Source organism: Poecilia reticulata, chromosome 3 (genome assembly GCF_904066995.2).
Source record: "Poecilia reticulata chromosome 3, P_reticulata-male-v2, whole genome shotgun sequence".
Lineage (NCBI taxonomy): Eukaryota > Metazoa > Chordata > Actinopteri > Cyprinodontiformes > Poeciliidae > Poecilia > Poecilia reticulata.
This window is the reverse complement of record NC_088832.1, coordinates 23,104,170-23,120,943: the sequence shown is the minus strand read 5'-3', so window position 1 is coordinate 23,120,943 and position 16,774 is coordinate 23,104,170. Positions and strand designations below refer to the sequence as shown.

Here is a 16,774-nt window from a genome sequence, read left to right as displayed (position 1 = left end):
ACACACACACACACACACACACACACACACACACTCACAAAAAAGTTTAGGTCATTAAGCTGCTGTGTCATTTAAAACTGTTTCTGCGTTTCCAGTACACAGACAGTAAAATTGCTGATCTGAGAGTCCTGCCAGTTATTTCCGTGGTGTCATACAAAGCTTTTCTGTGTGGTTTTACTTCTGTCTAAACCAAAAAAAACAACTCAGTCAGCAAGATTTTAATCATTTTTTCAGACTTCACCTTAAAAAAGCGCTTAATAAAGCCTCATTTTAGTGACTTTACACCAGATTTCTGAACTCATGACTGCATATTCCTGAGTGAGACAAGTTTGAATAACTTCCTTCTAGTTTCTGTCATTAATGACATTATTAATAAAACTGTCCCAACCACAGACACAGAAGAAAAGATGGCCACCATTTTAATCTACCAATTACTCCAGTACGTTTGGATTTTCTGAACAAAATTAACAAGTTCTATGTTTTACATTGGGGTAGGCTAGAGGGACGTAGAATTTTATCACAATATTTTGTGGTACTGTTGTGGTAATGATAACAATTATGGTGAAAAACTCCTGCTACTTTATTAGTTAACTGCATTCATATCACCACAAAAACAAATACTGCTCAAGATATTAAACATTCCCATTTGAAATAGGTCTCTTCAGGATGCTATTCACTTGAAGTGTGATTTACATCACAAACCTGCACACAATAACTATGTTTAATCAAATTTTTAATTTACTCATATTTATTCATGTTCTTGTGGAATAACCTGGAAGAAAATAGTAAAAATAGCAAGACAACAATAAGAGGAAATCAATATGGTGGTTAACATCAGTCCAGCAGCTTCTGCCCCAGTTACAAAAAATAACAGAAAAAGAGGGAGGAGCCGTCAGTTACCGGTTGCTATGGTAACCACCAACTGCCAAGAGCAGCGTAACAGAAACTTAAAACGCCAATAAATGTCTGGAGAAACAACTTGTTGACTAAACAATGTAGATTCAAAGAATAAACACATTCGACAAACTTCACATTTATAATATTGTTAAAATAAAACCCTATTACGTATATATATATTCTTATTTTGAATGTCTAACTTCTTTGCAACAGCATCTTTAAGGACATTAGCTAACTTTAAGTCTTAATACCTCATTATAACATCATCCACATTGCAGAGTGTTTTGTCAACATGACCTGGTCATGTTTACATGTTGGTTATCATGTTGGCCGGCCACTGGGTCAGGTCCAGTCCTTTAAATATCTCAGCAAAGACCTGGAGAAGAGTCTCTCTTTTTATTATCTCAGAACCAGATCAACAAAAAGACTCAAATCACCTTCTGAGGAAACTAAACACTTTTGACTTCAGGTAAAAGATTTTTAAAACAGCTCATGTATGAAATCCATCCTCATACGTAACATCTCTTCCTGGTACAGTTTCACTTCTTCTTCTAGCCTCTACTTACTCACCCATCTATAAAAAACTTTTAATTATTTACTATAATGTTGTCTATTGGAAACCAACTGCAAATTAACCACTTTTCAACATAGTCTAGATGTATACAAGGTACAGAAGAAATAAAAATACATATTACAAAAATCATATATATATTCTTATTTTGAATGTCTAACGTCATAGGAACATCATCACTAAGGACACCTGTTATTTCAGAACAGGTTGATATTTTTGTATCGTTTTTTTGGATGATTTATGTTTTTACTTTTACTTCCTCTTCTCCTTTTCTAAAATCAGACAAATCTGTTACTTTGTAACCTGATTATCTACTGAACCGTGATTTCAGGTTACTATTACAGTTTTACTGTCTAATGTGACAACAGAGACAGTTTCATTTAAAAGACTTTGTATAAACTTTGCTTTTCTGGCTTTTTTTTGCACCAACATTTAACATGTAATTTACACATTTAAATGCGTAAATTCCCATCTTCTTTGTCTTTGGTCACAACCTTCAGGTTTGGTTTTGGATGCTGTGGTTTTCTCACATGGCTAATGTATTATTCCTTCAGACTTTATGTGTTTCCTACCACCATTGCAGAAATGATCTGCGGCGCAAAGAGCCACAGCACTTTGGAGCAGGTCTCCGGCAGCTGACAGCTGGACAGCAGCTCAACGGTGATCACTGCTGACAGCACCTCCTGCAAAACAGAGAGAAAAAAAACAGAGAAGAACTTGAGTTTTTGAATATTTGAGGAAAGTTTTAGTGCATGGCATCTTCTACTCAAAATATGCTTTTGCATCCAAATACATAAAAACAAACGCTCCAACAGAGATCTCCAAGTTGAAAAATCTGAAACATTATGATTGTAAAGATTTCAAAGTAAATGTAAATTCTGAAATAATAGAATATGCCTGAAACCGTGACCAATTTATTGAAATAATTGTCAACGAATTTAGTAATCAATTGTTAACTGGAGTACACCATCTCAAAAAAAGGCCAATTACTGAAATAACAGCACATTCAGAGCAGTAATTAAGTTGAAAATGTACAAAAATACACGTATATTTTGAATTTAAGATAAAAAATTTAAAAAAACTTTGTACATTTTACCCAAAACTCCTCAAGTGGGAAAGTTTTAGCTTCACCTGATTCAAATGCTGCCAATAAAATCTCATATAACATTTTGCTGTCTCATTATCAATCGCTTAATCCAAAACATAGTCAACAAATCAGCTACACACTGTACTGATAAATCAAGCAGAGAAGTTGAGATTTTCACATGTTGATTACATTTAAGAAGCTGTTCTGTTGTGCAATAATGACAGACTAATTTAAACCACGAATGTGTCGTATCTCTCATTCTGCTCAGTCTCACCCTCCAGTTTCCTGCCCTCAGCTTGTGAACATCCAGGCCTTCTCTGATCATCAGCAGAAGCATGTTGAACTGACTGATGGTGTTTTTCTCCACCAGGTGGCGCAACAGGTCCTGCACTTCTGGCTGCAGCTTACCAGCATCAGTGGACGACAGCCACGGAGCTGAAAACAAGTAAAAAGTCAATTATTTTCTACTTTTTTATAACCTTCTAGACATTTGAGTGGAATAAACTATGAATGTTGAAACTGATTGAATAGCAGTTGGGCCTGATTAGCTATTCCGCTTAAAATAAAATAGAAGGATAAAACTGGCTTCTGAATTGTGAAAAATCTCTTGAACTTGTTAAAAAACAGAACCAGTCCCCTAGATTGAATTAAGATTATATTTATGTACTTGGGTATAATTAATTTGGTTGAAAATGTTAATCAAATAAGCAGTTTTAGGGCTTTGTTTGGCACATTAGACCCAGTTTAGGAAGCACAGGTTCTAAAGGGTCGTTTGCTCCTGGACGGGTCTGCCTTACATTTTGTAATAATTTTCTGCTTCCCATATTATCCTGATCTCTTTTGGGATAGGAACCCCTTTATTAGGCCACATTCATTAAAACAATGAGAATTAAATAAAAGTTACTAATGTTAAGTAGCTTTAACATTTTTGTACTTCCATTTGCATCTCAACCAAGGGTGTAACTTTGTGTTGAAAGTTTGTGGGGACAAGAGGAGCGTGGGGTTATTAGGTTGCTGATGCACCAACAGTCCCTGGAAGCCTTTTCTTTTCTAGTGCTAAGAATAAAGCCAAAACTTACATGTGGATGCCAAACAGTCTTATTCAATAAATTATATCATGTGTCTTTAATAAAGCAAATAATAAAGACGCAAAACCTTTTTTGTGTCTGGTTGGGGCAGGTGGTGAGTAGAGTGTCCATCGATATTAATGGATTCTATAAAATGTGGCTTAAAGCTGAGATGCTGATGTTTGGATATGTAAAATATATATTCTCTCTGCTAATAAATATATTGTTTGGTTTCTGTCAGTTCTAGAAACAAGAGAGAACAAAGCGAATTTCTCTTTATAATGACCCATAATTTAATTTTACTTAATAGGAGTCATGATTTAAAATTTAACAAACTTTGGCTCCTATATGCTTTATGAAATATTTCATCCTATTTGATGATTGCTCTGAATATCAGCAAGTTCTACAAACAAATTATGCAATTTGTCCAGGGGAAAAATGTAGAAAAACAGGTGGTTATATATATTATTTTTCTCAGTCTGTCAGCTTAACGTCACGCGCAGACTCGTTGCCATGGCAACCAATAAACAGCAGCCCCGGGAGCGCAGAGCAAAGATTACGTTCAAATGCATCAGGAATTAACACTAAAAAAAACCCCATAAAAAAAATTTACCCCACAAAAATGGACGTACAAACACCAAACAGAACATTCTGTCCGTTGCAGATTTATGTTTCTGAATTTCCATTTTGCGATCATTAGGAAGTGATCGCCTGAACACTAGCGGTGGTTGATTAGCCATCTTTGAATACAACGTGTATGTAACTCGGCATCTAAGCCATACACATAAAGAAAACAAAGGTGCAGGAAATATTGCTGTCCCCTTCATGCCAGAGTTGGTGGGGACATGTCTACACCAGTCCTTCAGGAAGTTACGCCTATGTTGAAAGACATGGGTCAAAGGTCAACTAGAGAAGCCAATTAAACCAACAGTCATCTTTTTGGACAATGGGAGCAAGCCGGAGAACCCGGAGAAAACCCACTAATGCACTTGGAGAACATGAAGACAGAAGAACCCAGGCAGGGGTTCAAACCCAGGCAACCGTTTTATTAAAAAAAGCTAAATTTAGGGTGTGCTGTGGTGGCACAGGGGTTAAGCACAACCCATATATGGAGGCCTTAGTCCTCAACACAGCTGTCACAGGTTCAATTCCCAGCCTGGCGACCTTTGCTGCATGTCTTTCCCCATCTCTCATGACCAACTTTCCTGTCAATTAACTATCAAATAAAGGCCACTAGAGCCAATAAAAAAAAAGAAAAAGCAACATTTAGAGACCAATTAACTAAACAGTCGTGATTTCAGACTGTGGCAGGAAGCCGGAGCGCCCAGAGAGAAACCTGCAAACAGGAAACCTGTCAAATCTATTTACCTTTTTATCCCATAAATTTAAATAACTGAACACATTAGGAAACATGTTCAGTCCCAGTCAGATTTCTCCAGCCTCAAAATGGTCACTAATTATCTCTTCTGTGATTTTTTTATCTTCCAAATTAGTTATTTTTAGCTCCTCTCCAAAAGCACTTTGGTCATTTACGAGAGGAGGGGCTGGAGAATCTGTAACGTCAGGTGTGACTTCCTGTTTCCCACCATTTCTTAACTTCTCAGAAATGTAAATGAATCCCTTTTTATTCATGTCTTCACTGCAGTGGCTGTCTGCAGTGGAGACATGTTCGTCATCTGCCTTCACTGTTTGCTGTCCTTGCATCAAGTACGTGTAGAAGTGGGTCGGCTCTGAACCCCCACAGATGACGGAGGACTGGTGGAACCGCTCCGTTCCACATCCACAGTCTGCATCCATGGTCTGATTGGGAATCCACTGGGTGTAATCTTGGTCTGCCTTTGTAGAAAAAACACCAGCACGCTGTTATCAGCCAGACAGTGTTTTTTCTTTACAGCTGACCCACAGCCTGAACAGCGACGTTTGCCCCCCAAATCCAACCAACTGCTAAAAAGTGAAACTACGTCGGTTGGAAATGTTGCCGATTGGAGGACGACCAGGGGGCGGTTGCTCACAAGCTCAAGGAAGTTGGTTTCACAGTTTGAGCAAGAGTTGGCATTATACAACTCTCTATCTGTGTCCCCGCCAAATGAATCCAACCAGACCAAAACAGACTCCAACAAACATTTTATGTCGTAGTCCTTTCCCACGTCTGATGACAATTTTTTCTCCCTCAGCTCCATCAGAACTGGGGAGATCTTCGTTTGGGAAAAATGTTTGCCCGGATGTCGGACAGCTGCGTGGATTAGACTAGCACAGCACGGGATGGATGACGCCTCCATAAAAACCCTTTCCTGAGCGAGACACCTTCTGGCGACGCTCAGGTTCAGGACACTCTGGAAAGTGGCATTCACCCAACTATTTTTTTTCCTCTGAGATACGTTCCCCATCTGGGGAACCTGGTACCTCAAAGACACTGGTAATTGTGCCTTTCAGAGAAGTATTCTCTGGCAAAACCAGAGAGGGAGTCGATGACGCCAAAGCTTTCACTGTCAATTCAGCGAAAGTTTTGGCTGCGAGGTCAGCCGCAGATAAATCTTCCCCAGCCAAGGTAGATTTTACTGCGACTGTACTCTCACGCTCAAGATGTTCCGTCGACTTAGAGAAAACTTCCCCAGCCGGGTCAGTTTGCCCAGTACTGTCGTCCTCCGTATTGTCTTGTGAGGTCTCAGTCAGGTCAGTCACCATTGTCCAAATCCTTCCGAGGAAGGTAATAGTCCCATATCTTCTTCATACCATGCCATTTACGTTTTACAAAGGAATTTTAAAAAAGCCTATCTGTTAATGCTTTGAATATAGCGTGTATGTAACTCAGCATACATGTCGAGTTACATAGAAGCAGGCACATAAAGAAAAAAAGGTTCAGGAAATATTGGTGGGGACTGTCCCCTTCATGCCAGATTTGGTGGGGGACATGTCCACACCAGTTCTTCAGGAAGTTACGCCTATGATCCCAACTGATTCTAAAATCGGCTTAAACGCTTAAAAAAATCCCTTCACAAATCAGCAGGCACTGCCCCTTCACCTACTAATCCCAGAGAAGCCCAGCCTGTTACCTAGCAACCCAAACGGAACTCCGCCGTTACCTAGCAACCCAAACGGAACTCCAGCTAAAATCACATTATCTAAGACTTATAGTATGCACAAAATGTAGTGAGTATGTTTTGTACAGTCCACAGATCTATCATTTCCTACTCAAGAAAGAATAATAAGTCATCTTTAGTGACTTATTAAGTATGATGACAAACTTTATTTTTTTTAAATAAATTTTTTATCACTTATGGTTAATTTTTAATACTTTGAATGGACTAGTTTGTCAACAAATAAGCAATTTTCTGTTGGGGATCAATAAAGTACATCTCATTCTAAAATTACCATGAGATGAGAGTTTGTTAGTTGTAATATAAAAATGAGCTTTCAGTCGTTAACTTGTGTTATTTGACTCAATTCTATGCATTTGAATTTACATTAGAAATAAGTTTTTAGTGTTTGTTCCATTTACCTTTCAGGAGGTGGTTCACATTCTGGATGATCTGAACGTAGAGCTCCTCCATCTTCTCTCCTTGCTCGCTCATCTTCTCCATTGCTTTATAAAACGCTGACAGGAAACGCAGCGAGCAGACCAGGAAGTCCATGGGCCTCGAAGCCGAGCTCATTTCTCTCAGGATCTGCTGGCAGATGGCCTGATAAAGGTTACCGTGTGTCAGCGGACTGTTGTTCTCCAGTGATGCCACTTCACTCCGCAGCATCACCGTCACAACTTCAACAACAAAGGCTTGACCGACGGCGCTGGCTGGCTGGGCTGCTGCCTCGGAAAAGACACCTTGGGGCTTCAGAGCAGACTCCACAGTTGGTCCCAGCAAAGAAGTGATCCTAGTGAGTATTTCTGTTAAAGTCTGATCTATTGCTTTGTTTCTTCCCAAATTAGACATCATTGCTTGGGAGAAGGAAGTCAGAGAAGCCAGGAGAAGATGGACAAACATGGACGCTCCAGAACTGGGCTGCTCGTTTAAGACTTCCTTACTGGTCAAGTAGGAAGCAAACTGGTCCAGGTTGAGTCTAACGCTGCTATTTCTGGTTATAATCAGCTGAACTAATAATTTTATGAAGCCTTGCACCGCACTGACTAAATCCAGCCAATCAGAGGTGATTGTGACTGCAGGTTTTCTGCAGCGCCGCAGGAGAGAACCCAGAGCGGTCTGCAGAAGAGTCCCGCCGTGGACGAGCTTCAGGACACTTGGAAAGCTAGTTCCCTCCAGCAGGCGAGTCAGAGTTCGGAGCAGCTTCCCGAAGAACAGAGTGTCTCCTCCAGAGTCAGGAGGCTCTGGATGCAAGGAGGTGGAGGTAAACGTGAAGAAGAGGAGGAGGAAGACGGAGGAGAGATCCTCAGAGTTCATCCCGTCTGGGTTGAGGTTCAATAAGATCTGGATCAAGTCGAGGAGCTCCTTGGTTTGCGTGTCTGTCAGCAGAACAAAAACCTCTCCAGCTTTAAAAGACGCAGAAATATCCTGAACTACGGCCTCGGCGACCAGCGGCGAGAACACAGGCTCTGATCCAGAAGGAACCGACCCGGTTTCTTTCTCATAAGCCATCACAAATGAAGGTTTACGTTTGGGTGTAAGTCCCCCTCTGAGAACACCAATGATCTTCCGGACGATGGAGCGAACTGTAGCAGAGAAGACCGATGGCAGCTCTGGGAAAACTTTGCTCAGCGCGAGCTGAGAGGAAACGGAGGAGAAACTCAGACTTCCAGGAAGCTGATCTCCGGACCCTTCCACGTCTCTGTGCATCAATGAGGCCACCAACACGTTCGCTACGTCTCTGACGTCTTCCTCGCTCATGTGGAGAACAATCAGAGGTAAATTTGACACAACAACAAACCAGTGAGCAGCAGGGTAAGTGGTGACGTTCACACCGCCTATCTGACCGTCCCACACATCATCTTCTGTAGGTTCCTCCTCAAACTCTGACTTGGCTACGATAAACCGGACCGCCATCTTTAGCAGGGCGGTGGTGCTGCTTTCACTCAGTAAGGCTTTGTCCAGTAAAACCTTCTTCATCTGCTGCAGGGTGAGGAGTTTGAGCAGCAAGCAGCTCGCGGGGCTGCAGGACGGAGTCGGACGGAGACGAGTCGGTAGGATCGCACCTGATATCAGTGCCTCCAGGTGGGTTAGCAGCGGAGACGCTTCAGTCCCGTCCTCGGCAGTCAGGAACGAATCCACTGACGTGTATTTGCTGCAGTGGATGCGGAAGAGAGCGTCCACTTCCACCCAGGTGTATCTGAGCAGAAGAATGGCCTCCTGGGTCTTCTGTTCCCATTTTAGGGCTTTCCTTTTATGCTTTTTTGGAGCGGATTTTATAGACATATTTAGCAGATCTTTCATCATCTCCTGCATCTCCTTCATGAAGGCTTTGCTCTGCCTGACGAGAAGAAGCGGAGACGAGTTATCGAGAGTCTGCAGGTTGAACAAAACGACATGAAGCAGCTGACAGAGGCAGCACAGCTTCAGAGACGCAGCTTCTTTCTTCTGGTGTCCGTCTATCTCCCATTCCTCTTCGGCTAACTCCTCATTGACCAAGTCGGGCAGTAAATGGGTCCTGACGTTCTGTAACACTAACGAGCAAATCTCCAGCACCTGAGAAGGCGACGAGTCCAGAAGACAAGACCTGAGAGAAGCAGATACGCCTTCGGAGAGCAGAGGATGGCGGCGCTGGTCCGGAGCCGGCTGGCAGATCACAGAGAGCAGCGAAGAGAAGAGATGAGGCAGCTGGCGCAGCTTAGCGTAGGTCTGGAGGAGAGCGCTCACCATCAGCTGGACGGACACAAACACACCTGTTATTCTGAGTAAAATAACTAGTTTATTTTCAACATTTTACATGTAGCAAAGGATGAGGATGAATCAAATTTACACTGCAAAAAACACTAAATCTTAAAAAGTGTTTTTGGTCTAGTTTCTAGTGCAAATACCTTAGTACAGTTGAAATAAGACAAAACTAACTTACAAGTAACTTTTCAACAAGATACAGGAGCTTGGTTTGAGTCAGTAATTCCTTAATATTGATTTAAATAGTACTAGATCCACTTTCAGATTATTTCACTTATAACAGCATTTTCCCATGTTAAGAGTGAAATAATCTGCTAGTGGATCCAGAACGTTTTCATCAATATTAAATAATTATTCACTAAAAACAAGCTCTTGTAAGTTAGTTTTGTCTTATTTCAAGATATTTAGGACTGGATGACATGGCTGGAAAACATATCACGACATAAGCGTTTATGTCGCGATAATGACTCATATTACTTGTCGATAATATGAGTCATTATTGACAAGTATTGATTAGGTTTTTTTTTTTTATATCTGAGAAACTACCAAACTGTGTGACGTTTCCTGTTTTATCCAGTTTTCATTCCAAGTCGTTCTGTTTATTTGTAAGCATTTAACATTCAAGGAGGTGGAACCTTAAACTGCATCTGTGCCAGTTATTCAGCAGGTTGTTGCTAGGTAACCAAAGAATGAGTGAGCTAGTTGTTGCTAGGTAACCAAAGAGAGAGAGAGCTACTCGATTCCACTAACTTTGCTAAGAGAGAGCGTGAGATGTTGAGCAGCTTATGCCTTTCCTCTGCCTACATCTCCCAGAATTCTGTGCGGTTCTGGATCAGAGTTCAATGATAGATATTGATCATGTTTCTGTCATGTTATTTATTGATATTGGTTGATTGTTTTCCCCTATTTGCACTACAAGTAGACAAAAAATACTGGGTAAGATTTTGTGCTTTTGTTGTGAAAGTACTGACTGGTAAAAAGTTAGCAAGCTGTGATCTGGCAGATTAAAGACAAACCACGTCAGATTTGTCTAAATCAATGTAAAAATCACCATCAATTGTGTGTTTTTAGATGTTTATGCCAGAATGGAAGAGGGAAAGTAGCCTGTGAAAAGCTCTAACCTGTCTGGCGCGTTGAACTTGTGCCTCCATGTTCTCGGCGTTCACCCAGGCTGAGGACAGCAGACGCTCCAAGTCAGGCTCCAGAATCAGATGGTTGAGATTCAGCAGCACCTTTAGACACCGGTACCATGACGGTACGCTGACATTCAAAACAACAAAACCAGTTAACTTGATACAAACATGAAAACTAAAGATACAAAAAGTAAACCCTACACAGAAAATCCTTATTTGCCTAGTTTATATTTTCCATAATCTGCTGAGTGTTTTTTTCCAACAGATGCAGCTTTTTTCACTTCAATCCTGTTTTAATGTCTCTTCCTGTCTGGACTCCTTCCTGCTTCAGGTCTCCAGCAGAGTTCAGACAAACAGCAGATAAGTGGCTCTTTGTTCTCGTTAACAGAAGGTAAACAGGTTATGCTGTTACACACAAATAAAATGCCACCGCAAAATAAAAATAAAAAAGGTCACCTACACCATTATATTGTTGGACCACCTTTAGCTCTGAACACACAGCAAACGCATTTTAGGCAATAAAATGCTTTATTATTTAACAAAGGAAGTGAGTCAGCTTTTTATTTGCATATTTTAATATATTTCTAATATTGTATAAAAAGGCTTAAGTCACTGGTGTCCAAACTTTTTGTGATCAAGCTGAGATCATTCAAGAACTACATTTTCTTCTCTTAATAAAAACTGAAAGAACAAAAACATCAGTTGTTTTAATCTCTTCAATAACGTACCACATAAACAATATTTTATACAGCAAATCAATCTAATTCTTGTAGAAAATTAATCTTTAAATCATTGTTGATTCAAAATATAATCAGCGTCTTGAACAGCTGCTGTAGTAAATAATTCTGATATATTTTCCAAAACTTTTTTGGGTTCTTGTCCTCATTTTTTCTCCCCTATTGTTTCCTCGGTTGCAAAACAAAGTTGGGCAAGACTTTCTGTTTTCATCCAGGTGTAATTAGACCTGTTGCAATAAACAATAAATCAATTAATTGCATGATAAATTAAAACGAGCTTAATGATTTTCATTGTCGTGATTTATTGTTTTTCTCTTTTCTCTCTTTCTACCAGAAACTGGTCCTTTTGAAGGACATTTATGTTTACAGAGACTTCATAGTTAATTTCATTTGTTGTTTTTGGTTTTCTTTGTGTGTGTATATATATATATATATATATATATATATATATATATATATATATATATATTTTTTTTTTTTTCATCCAGTTTGAATGTGTTCTTGAACTTATATGCCTTTACTATTATATTACTTGAAAATTGTCTCAAAACAGCAATATTATCGTTCATCACAATAACTTCACGGACAATTTATCGGCCAGTAAAACTTATCGTGACAAACCTAAGTGTAACCAATGAAAACAGAAACATTGTCAATTAAAAAACTATTTTCTCTTGTACCTAAAAAATTGTTTGAAAACATTTTATTTTTCTGTAAAATATTTCTCCCGGGGCCAGACAAAACCATCCACAGGTCCGCAAATGGCCCCCATGCCACACTATGGACATCCCTGGATTAAGTGGTTAACTTAATTTTTCGATTAGTCGTCAGAATAGGCGATAAATTAATCAATCACTAAAATAATTGTTAGTTGGAGCCGTACACCTGTATTACAAATAAATGAAAAAGCCATTAAAATGAGACGTTACCTCGGCTTAGCTTCGTTCAGGAGTGTTTGGGCCACGGTTCTGTAGAACCTGAACTGGACTTCCCCGTGCCGTATCCTGTCTGCAGCTATGTTGTAGATGTCTGCAGCCAGCGCCTGGCTCAGCAGCGACTCGGCAGCCTGCAGGGCCCGGCTCCAGCTTTGTGGGGAACCTGGAGGACATTTCTGCTCAGCGGAGCCTCCATGAAGCTGAAGATCTAACATTGGGACCAGCCTCGCTAAAAAGTAGAAACACAACATCCTCCGCTCCTCGTCGCTTTCTCCTTTTCCCTTCCCGTAGCTTTCCAGAAAGAACCTGAACATCAGAGACGAGGCGTCGGACTTCACTGAGTAGCGCAGAGTCGGCTCGCAGTAATCCTGAGCGTCCAGGTGGGAAAGCAAAGCGCCGACAGGCTTAGGAGGGCCCTTCGTCCAACCTGAACCACGTTTCCCAGAATCCTCTTTGGCCGGAAGGAGCTCTGCCTTGTAGGACGCCATTTGCTCGGAGGGGAACAGAGCCAACTGGAGGATGGAGTCAATCTTGAGGCGGATATCTTTGCGCAGCTGCTGCCGGACATGAAGGTGTGTGTAAGGAGCAAAATCCTGAGAAGTCAGCAAGAACCTGAGCAAAACTAAAGGTTGGACCAGCTGGTTGGTGACCAGAGTGAAGACTCTGTTCAAGTTGGCTTGTTGTTGCTGCACTGATAAATAACAAACCAGCACCTGAAGCAAGACTTCAAACAGATTAGAAGAGGGTTTGTCTTTCTTAGACTCATCAGAGATCATCAGATTGGTGTCAGGCTCCACCTGTAGATGCTCAGTTTCAGCATCTTTCTGTTGTTCTGTGGGCGACTGCGTCTGAATCTCATGGCAGGCCAACATGCAGGACCTGGCCAGCAGGCTGACCATCAGCTCATACTTTGTGGTAAATACAGATGAGAGGGCAGAAGAGGACAGAATCCCCCGACACACGCTCAGTACGGTGGGCAGAGACACGGGCGGGCGGCCATGTGTGCAGTCCTGCAGGAGGTCGAGCAGAAGCTGAAGGAAACAGAGAAAAACTAGGTATTAAAGCTGCAGTATGTGACCTCTATAAAATATATATACTTTTACATATTTGTTGAAAATATAACTATGTCATGATAATCTGTGAAAAAAAAATTATAATAATCGAGCTCCTCTGCCTTCTCCCAGTGCTAACTAGAAATAAACCAGGGAATAGGATTAGCTACCATAACTATGCAGATGATACACAGCTCTACATCACGATGTCACCAGGTTACTCTGAACCCATCCAATCACTGAATAGATGCTTAGAACAGATCAATGTGTGGATGTGCCAAAACTTTCTCCAGCTGAACAGAAACAAAACTGAAGTTATTATCTTTGGACCTAAAGAGGAGCGAACCAGAATCAATGCACAGCTTCAGTTATTACAACTAAAAACCAGCGATCAGGCCCGAAACCTGGGAGTAGTGATGGACTCTGACCTGAACCTTCAGAGCCACATTAAGACGGTCACAAAGTCAGCCTTCTATCACCTGAAGAACATCTCCAGGATTAGAGGACTGATGTCTCAGCACGATCTATAAAAATTCATCCAGGCGTTTATCTTTAGCCGCATTGATTACTTCAACTGCGTCTTCACAGGTCTGACTAATAAATCAATCAAACAGCTGCAGTTGATCCAGAACACTGCTGCTCGGGTTCTCACTAAAACCAGGAAGATAGAGCACATAACACCAGTTTTAAAGTCCCTACACTGGCTCCCTGTAGCTCAGAGAATAGACGTTAAAATACTGTTGTTAGTTTATAAATCACTAAACGGTTTAGCACCACAATACATTAAAGATCTGTTATTGTTGTACCAACCGTCTAGACCCCTCAGATCTTCTGGTTCTGGTCTGCTCTGCATCCCCAGAACCAGACAAGGAGAAGCAGCATTCAGTTTCTATGCACCACAGATTTGGAACAAACTTCCAGAAAACTGTAAAACAGCTGAAACACTGGGTGCTTTTAAATCTCAACTTAAAACTCACCTGTTTAGAGTTGCTTATGGCTAAATTGCGGGTTTTAATGTCTTAGGTTTGAGAATCCTTGTATGATGTTGCTCTGCTAAAACTCTGTTCGAGGAGACCCCATAAGGGCAAGTCCTCATGTGGATCGATGTTTTTAATGTTTTTATCTTTATTTTTAATAATTTTTTTTATATATCTTTTTAAATCTTTTTCTAAATCTCTTTTTCTTTCTCTGTTTTTATTTTTATTTTAATTATGTAAAGCACTTTGAAATTCCTTGCTGCTGAAATGTGCTATACAAATAAAATTTGATTGATTGATTGATTGAACCAATCAGAGCCAGGAGGCGGGTCCTAGCGCTGTCAATCATGTCCATGTGCCACAACGTTCTCTGCAAGTAACGGAGAATGGTGGGAATGCTAAAGCTAGATAGCCACTGATAAAGGCGAATAAACTGTTTTCCTGTAACAATGAGTCGTTTCTCCGCCATTAGCACATTTAGCAGCACATGTATGAGCTTGATTAGCAGCACTAAAACCCTCCTCCTGGCTCTGGTTGGTTGTTTTTGTGCAGGAACGCTGCATTTCTTCACACAGCTATAGAAGCTCAGGGAGGAGGTGAAGATGATCGATCTTTTCACAGATTATCTGTCTCATAAACAGTCACAACATGGTTAAAGTGAATGTGTGTGTATATATATATATATATTATATATATAAAACATATTTATAAAAGTTTTGATGCTCTAATGCATCAATATTCAGATGTAAATTGCTAAATGCTGAGAGAAAATGCAGCTGGTGTTTGAACTGAACGGCTTGCCCACCTGCGCCATGTTGAGCCTCAGAGTTACTGTCTTCCCCTCCTTGATGAAGGAATGTAGCTTCCTGCTGTGAACTACTTCGTCCAGGTAGCACCACAAGCCGTCCAGGACGTCCTGGGAGAGCTCCACCTTCTTACTGTGCCAGATTGTCAGGGCGTGGGTGCACCAGTCCAACAAAACCTGCATGCAAAGCAAGTCCAGATGAAGAAACATGAGAAAACATGAGAATGCTGTGAATGCTAAAGCTAGTTAGCTTATGATCTAAGCTAAAGCTACATCCTGGAGCATACATACTATGTTCATACATATGAATATTCAGAAATTAGAGTTTAATCAGGGTTCATATGCTTTTCCCACAGTTTAAATTCAAACATTTTCAAGGTAGGTTTTTAAACTTTTTTTAAAAACAATCCAGATTATCTAAAAAGTGTTTATTTTCATTATTACATTTATTATTGTTATTAATAATTTTGTGGTTGTATCCTAAATTCTACACCAGAGACAAGATAGACTAAAATATAACATAATTTTATGTTTTGAAATGCCTCTCTCTTACACATTATATACACCTGACTGATCCAAGAACAACACACTAATTTAACAACAAAAAAATCCACAATTTTATTACATTTAAATTAAAAAAAATAAAATGTATCAGTAAGTGAGACACTGGGAACAATAAATATTCATTACATTGAAACAATCCAGATTTATGTATGTTTACATAAAACTACTGACATTTTTTTATCCAGAAATTTTTCATTATTATATTCTAATTTGCTGATTGTGACTGATTGAATTGTGTCCCACAGCAACCCTGTGAACATTCATGTGTTCATACCTGCTCTTTGTTGGGCAGCAGACACTGGGAGGAGGTCCACGCAAACCGGGCCAGCTTCAGCCTGTCCTCCCACGGAGTCTGTGGACTCTTCAGCTTCAGGTGGATACCTGAGTATAACGCAGCCATGGCTGCAGCAGGCACAACACAGACAAGTCACTAAGAAGCGAAAGGATATGAAAATAAAGTGCAAAAAACTGACGCTCTGCTAAAATCATCAGAGAATCTTGTAAGACATTTATTAAGTAAACATAAACGTGAATGGCCACGAATATATTTTGTATGAAAAGGAAAGCTACATCTGTAAGAGTCAGTATTTCAGCTCACTCGCTCACCACTAGCTTCCTTTAAGAGATAAATATAAAACTTCTCTCGATACTCGTCAACTGCGTGAATAGATACTCACTTTTTTTATTTAACTTATTTATTGCCGTCTAAAAACAGACATAACAGCAAAGTTCAGTACCCGCACGTGTCTTCCGCCTGTTCTGGTTTTTCCATGAGACAGACCCAACCAGTCGAGAGTCGATGTAATCGATCGGGCAAAATTTAATCCTGGATAATGAACATTAATAACATGTACAATAAAAAAATAAAAAAAAAACATTAATCTTTGCATATTTTTGACAAATTCTGCATATTATTTCCTGACTAAAATTTTATATATTTTCACGGCTTCATGACTGATAGCAAAATGTCAATTTATTTTTTATGTATTTGTATTATTCAAATTTTCATGTAATTTATTATTATTATTATTATTATTATTATTATTATTATTATTATTATTATTACTGGGCTTCCAGAAATCCAATCTCAAAAAAACAATTTGATTGCATTATCTTTTATTTGACCA

General features: G+C 40.0%; 1 protein-coding gene across 3 annotated transcripts in view; it reads right to left on the bottom strand.

The window, feature by feature from the left end:
- The window catches only part of urb2 (URB2 ribosome biogenesis homolog), a 28,530-nt gene extending 12,041 nt beyond the window's left edge, over nucleotides 1-16,489 (bottom strand). For 2 of the 3 annotated variants that reach the window (XM_008405800.3, XM_081605276.1), the window contains exons 1-8: nucleotides 16,325-16,467; nucleotides 15,922-16,049; nucleotides 15,084-15,260; nucleotides 12,244-13,280; nucleotides 10,566-10,704; nucleotides 7,122-9,432; nucleotides 2,830-2,990; nucleotides 2,041-2,151 (exon numbers count right to left, since the gene is read on the bottom strand). In XM_008405800.3, coding sequence (XP_008404022.1) covers nucleotides 2,041-2,151; nucleotides 2,830-2,990; nucleotides 7,122-9,432; nucleotides 10,566-10,704; nucleotides 12,244-13,280; nucleotides 15,084-15,260; nucleotides 15,922-16,047 — 4,062 coding nt within the window. In that variant the 5' untranslated portion in view covers nucleotides 16,048-16,049; nucleotides 16,325-16,467. Of the gene's footprint in view, nucleotides 1-2,040; nucleotides 2,152-2,829; nucleotides 2,991-7,121; nucleotides 9,433-10,565; nucleotides 10,705-12,243; nucleotides 13,281-15,083; nucleotides 15,261-15,921; nucleotides 16,050-16,324 lie in introns of all 3 variants that reach the window. The other variant, XM_017304141.2, reaches the window with a different exon arrangement.
- Between the last annotated feature and the right edge of the window lie 285 nt (nucleotides 16,490-16,774).